This window comes from Acomys russatus, chromosome 20, assembly GCF_903995435.1.
Source record: "Acomys russatus chromosome 20, mAcoRus1.1, whole genome shotgun sequence".
Classification (NCBI taxonomy): Eukaryota; Metazoa; Chordata; class Mammalia; order Rodentia; family Muridae; genus Acomys; species Acomys russatus.
The window spans coordinates 5,345,104-5,351,103 of NC_067156.1; the positions used below are offsets into that span (position 1 = coordinate 5,345,104).

The 6,000-nt window shown below is 40.4% G+C and overlaps 1 protein-coding gene across 1 annotated transcript in view; it reads left to right on the plus strand.

Annotated features, from left to right (window-relative positions):
• The window catches only part of Taf4b (TATA-box binding protein associated factor 4b), a 103,941-nt gene extending 98,794 nt beyond the window's left edge, over positions 1–5,147 (plus strand). The window contains exon 15 of the mRNA XM_051163179.1: positions 4,734–5,147. Within this exon, the coding sequence (XP_051019136.1) occupies positions 4,734–4,901 (168 nt within the window). The 3' untranslated portion in view covers positions 4,902–5,147. The remainder of the gene's footprint in view (positions 1–4,733) is intronic.
• Positions 5,148–6,000: the final 853 nt, after the last annotated feature.

Below are 6,000 nucleotides of genomic sequence, written 5' to 3' on the forward strand. Positions count from 1 at the left end.
ATTATATTGGAGAGGTGCAGGAAAGACGCACATGTCTGCGCGTGGGTCCTCTGTCCACCGCTACATGCAGAAGTGGCCTTTAATCTACATTTTATCGTTAAGCACTGAAAGCTTCACTGAAATTTAGGAAATTCACTGAGAAACAAGAGAAGCATAACAGCATTTATCATTTCTCTAAAGTTAGTGAGTTGATTTAGTGAGAACTTGAGAAAATACAGTACAGATGGTAAAATTTGATTAGGAGAAAGGTCTGGAGCTAAAGTTATACTTTTTCCTGCTTGCAAATATCCCAAATGCCTCCCAAATGGCCAGTTTTTTCATTAAGATGATAAAGGCCAACATTTAGAGATGACATACTGTGTTCCAAATGCTATTCTCATTTAATCTTCAAACAGATCTGGCGGGGTGCTATTGCTGTTAGTACCCTTGTTTACAGTTTAAGAAACCGAGGTACAGAGAAGGTAAGTAGTTTGTTTGAGATTGTTAATGAAGTTGACAGCTAGTGTTATTTCATCCCCACATGCTGCCATCCACTAGAGCATGGCTGGCCTGCTGGGGCCACACCCCTAAAGGGTAGGAGGTCTCACTTCCTCAGAAGCTATCAGCTGTCAGCCGTGTTTCAGCTTCTTGCAAGCAGCTCATGCACCACACTCCACTCCGAACTGGAGTGGATTCATGAGTGCAGTGGTCCTGTCATGTCCAGAAGACACTGTTCTGCTCACGTTCTCCCTGACCTCTGACTCTTAGAACTTTTATGCCTTTCTTCTGCAAGGGTGGTGACATTTGGATAACGGTCTACATGAAGAGAGAACTGTGGCGGGACTCTTGAAGCCACTCCAGTTGCACAGCTCTTGTTTTGGCTACCAACTTGTTGTAGCAGTAACATAACTTAAGGAAAAGTTGAACGGCTTTTACAGAGGTTATTTTATACTACCTGCTCTGTTAGGTAGATGGGAATAAGAATTTGGGTGACTGGTTGATTTTAGTCATGGAATGGTGTTATATCTAAAGCTGGAATCCACTGGTACTTACTTTCTCCATAGACTGAAAGAATTTCCATTATTTTATTACAGAAATAAGATGGTTTTTTGTTCAATGATGCAATCCCAACAAATCAGTGAAACTAGTTTAATTGGTCTGTAGGTCTAGAGAGTGCTGATACTAGATTTGCTTAGGCATTTGGTGAATTGATTGTTTCTCCATTTTAAGAATCCACATAAAAGAATATCCTCATGTGAGAGGTGGATTAGGAAGCCCTCCGTTTCAGAACCAAACAATACCCTCTTCATAAGAGCCTGTTTTACTTCTGTCCTCTCCCTGAACTACATTAATATTCCAGCCTTAGCACTGTAAAGCTGAGTGAACTTTGGTGAAAGGACATGGTGGCATAGAGGAAAAGCAGAACTAAGAGGCAGGTTTAGTGCTGATGGATACAAGTTGTCATTCGATAACCAAGAATTATCTAAATATTATAGCTTTGCCATTATGAAACCAGTCAGAATTGGTAACTATCCCAATTGTAAAAATGGCGGACATTTATTTTGCATATGGTTTTTGGCTTTCTAAGTCAGTCATGATTTGGGTGAAGAGAGTGCTATCACCTTTGTGAAGTTGGGAATTATGAAAGACATTTGTGTGGTGTGTTTTAGAGTGTCCCTCGGGGTTTGTTTCATTTATAACATTGCCTTGGGCCTTCTACTGCATCCTGTTGCAATGACCTCCTTTTCAACCCTGGGCTGGCAGCTATAATGCAGCTCTTTCCCTTGATTCCTTCAGGCTTGTCACATGACAAATATGAACCGTGACCCCTTTGTTCCTTAACCCAGATAATTGGGTCTCTATTTTCTTTACATTTAACAATCTTATCTTCTTTTCTTCCCACTCTTACACTTTACTTTTAATTTCCTACAGAGATGAGATAGGGTTTTTTGCTAGCAGTTTAAATTTCTATCCTTTGTGCAGAACGAACAAAAACCAAATCATAAGCTGACTCAGTTTTTATGCAGGGGACATAACCCACCTAGATAGTGCTCAGAAGAAGAAGAAAGCATCTTGACAACTTTAGAAAACTACTGTGCCCTCTCAGCGGCTCGCCAGCTTCTCAGGAAGATTCACTGCCTGACTGCTGTAGCCGTGCCTGTTTGGAGACATGGCAAACCTGCAGGCATACAGTAGTTGTTCTTTTGTATCCTGGTCCTTTCTGTTGCTACCACCTACTTCACTTATAATAGTCATTGTAAGTGACTCCAGTTAGGATTATTGTGAATACTAGTGCAAAAATAACTTACATATGGCTTTTGGTAAAACTGGCATTTTTAGGTGTTTTCATAAAGACAGGACTGCCAAGACATTCATCTAGTCAATTTTAAAGTTTATGTAAGATTATAGACTTGGTTGCAGGCAGATGTGAACACCATTGAGTATGTATTAATTCAGAATTAGCAATAATATTTCATTTATGGCTGAAGAAAGTCCTCTTTTGAGGGCTTCCTTCCTTCCTTCACTATCTTTCCTTTCTACCTCCCTTTCTTTGTCCCAGTACTTTTAAAGAATGCACTGATATTTTAAATAAATCTAACTTCTATGAACAAGATTGTCTCTCACTGCCAATAATACATCTTACTGACTTCCTACTGTATATATTTATTGTTTACAAAACTGAGTTTTGAGATCATCCTGCAGAAATCATGTAAAAATGTTTTGGTGGTTATAATTGACAGTAGTAAGGTGTCATCTATGGCATGCTTGAGTAGCAAGGCTTGCAGAGAAGAAAGACACTCATAACTCACTGTGGGCTGCCATGTTTGTCATAGCTTACCACTTGGACATGCACAGATCATACGCTGCACCCGCAGGAGTCCTGAACTATAGGTGCTGTAGACAACAGCCCTTTTTATTCATGGACTGGGCAATGTTTTTGCCATGGGGTCTTATGAACTTGTTTAAATTAATGAAAGAACAGATGTGGTTAGGCTGGTATAGCCCTCAAAAACTGAATGCATTATAAGAAAATTTGTTTGACTAGGTTAAGTGTTACTGAAGTCATGCTATGAATATGCATGGAATTAGGTTGACTGGTTTTGACTGGAGTATTTTGTAGACTTTACACACCATGTGTACTGTTGAACCAAACTTGTGAAGGAAATAATTAAAATTCAGTGTTATTAAAACAAAATGGGAAGATTTGATTCCCATGTTACCTAAAGACCTCTCTGTCTCAAGTGGATGAAGCAGAGTTGCCAATCCTATCAATATGGGGTTTTTTTTTTTGTACTTTAATTTTTTAAAATTAGCTTATTACTGTGTGTACATCCATGATGCACATGTGTGGGTATGCACGCCCTGCTCATATGGAAGTCAGAAAAACTGCGTGAAGTCAAGTCCTCTTCTCTGACCTTTATATGGGTTGCAGAGACCAAACAGGTTTCCAGGCTTGTGCCAAATGTGCCTTTACCCACTGAGCCATCTTGCCAGCCCGGAAAATACTTTTAAAAACAGAATACTTTTCAAAAAAATGAGATAAAAGGCAAAAAGATTTATATGATCTGGACTTAAACAGTAAGCATTTTTACCCACTGAATCATCTTGTTTGTCCCAAGCCTCAATGAATGAGTGTCTCGATTAGACTATGTGTGGAGGATTATCTTGATTATGTTATTGAAGATCAGAAGACATATTCAGTGTGAATGGCAATATTCCCTAAGAAAAGGATTCCGAACTATGCAGGAATGTAATGCTTAGTACTAGCTGATGAAACCATGTACATAGCTGTGACTCTCCCTCTGTATGTGGATATATGCCATTTCTCTAAAGGCCTTGCTGCTGTGACTGTAAACCTCTCTTCACATACACCCAAAGTATAATAAAGGGTTTCACTTTAACACAATTATCATTCCAAGAAAATTTTTGTTTGGGGCAAGCAAGGTGATTCAGTGGGTAAAAGTGCTTACCATGCAAGTGAGTTTGATCCCTGGAGAATCCATGTTAGAAGAAGAGAACCTACTCCTAAAAGCTGGCCTCTGACACCCACACACTAGATGTGGTACATGCCCCCCAGCATTCATATACCTGGCACCATCAGGAATACAGCACAGCATAGTGCCAATGACACTTCAGATCAAATTAAAAATGGAGTCTTATTCTAGCTTGCTGTGAGACTTATGACACATGACTTCACCAGGTCAGGACCATTTCCTGTGGTCTGAGCAGTGGGAAGCAGCCCTCACAGACCCTGTCACAGTGTTGTATGAAAGAAAGGAAACAAATTTTCAAGTGAAGCTCTGGCCTCTGAAGAGCCATTAAAGATCTTATGGTACTGTGGCTTGATGAGATCTGAACCATAATGGGCTTTTGTTAAATTTATTTTTACTGTTAATACACAAAAGATGGTTGTCCTGTGAGGCAATGGATTTTCTGTACATGTAACCCTTCATCAGCACCATGATGAAAATAATAAATTCATCCATCACTTTGAAGTTTTTTTGTAAAATCTTCCAAGTGGGAAGTCTGACCTGGAAAGGGCAGGAGAATGGGGAAAGGAGAACCTGGAGGAGTAGACATCATCCCAGAGGCTGCTGCCTGACCAGGAGAGAGAGGGATGAGGTTGTGACCTCTGTGGGTTGAACCTTCCGTAAAACCTTCTCAATGGACAGTGGGCGCCTATGTGCCCCAAGCAACAGGTTTTCCCTTATGAAAGTCTTTATTTTAACTACTTCTCTCTTACTTCCTTTTAGAGCTTCAAAGATACTCCTTCTGTTTCTGGGACTTCCAGCCTAACAGCTCCCAAACCATTGCTTCGTCCAAGAATCACGAGAATCTGCCTCAGAGACTTGATATTCTGTATGGAACAAGAAAAAGAAATGAAGTATTCTCGAACCCTATACCTTGCCCTTCTTAAATGATCACTCCATCCGTCCAGAGGCTCACTGTTTACTGCCAAAGGAGACAGAGCGAGCACTGGTGCACTGTCCTGAAATCTACTCTGAAAAATAGTCACCAGTATGGAAGACCATTGTTTACACTGACAAGCTTTTAGTACATCTTGTCTGTATGTCCTGTGGGTTCTTGCCGATGAAAATTCAGATGCTTTCTGGAAGTCAGTACCAAGTAGATTTTATGTGGAAGTATCACTTACCTACCTACATGTAATTACAATAACTCCCTTTTACCACCTTCATTTTGTTTTGTTTGTTCTACATGGTAGCAATGAGGTGCCTTCCTTTGATACAGGCTGCATCTAGATGTGGAAGAAAGGAAGAGTCAGAATGTATCCTATGTAACCTGTCTACTAGTGTTAGGTGGCCTACAGTTAGAAGCTACTTAGCGAACTGTGACAGTTACCTTCTGTAGTTCCAGTATGACAAGCCACATTGTAGGGACAGAATCAACTTGGGTTAGTTGAACCAGAATTACAGAGCTGATGGAGACCATTTGTGCCTGAGGTTACTGACTCTGGCTCCCCACCCTGCACTGCTTGTGATACCTACTGAAAGCTATCCTTGTCAGCCAAGTTCTAAAACTGAAGTTGCTACTGATATACCTCACTGAAAAGTGGAAAACCAAAAAATACTGGAAGCAATATGAGGCCTTGCATTCAGATTAATAAGGGAAAAATGAGAATAGGTTTATGAGACAGATGTGTACACCATGTGCCCAAGGAGGAATAGCTGCCCTTAGAGTGCCAAAGCCGGTCCTTGTTTTGTTGATTGGGGGCGGGGGACGGCAGCAGAAATCATAGGTCACCCAAGGAGAAAAGCTGGCAAACATTTACTTACAGTAATTCAGAAGGATGGTTGGTTGTATGATTTTTAATTCCCAAGAAGGAGTTCTTTGTCTTATAAAGAATCTCCCAGTTACCCTATGTTTTAAACACCTAGTGCTTTTCAAATTTCTAACTGCTGGTAAAATATTTAAACAGTAGGGCTCCCTTTGGATGTGTACTTAAGAGGTGCAGTCAGTGTCTGGCTTTTGGGGCATGGTTCTAAATGTGAGCAACATATT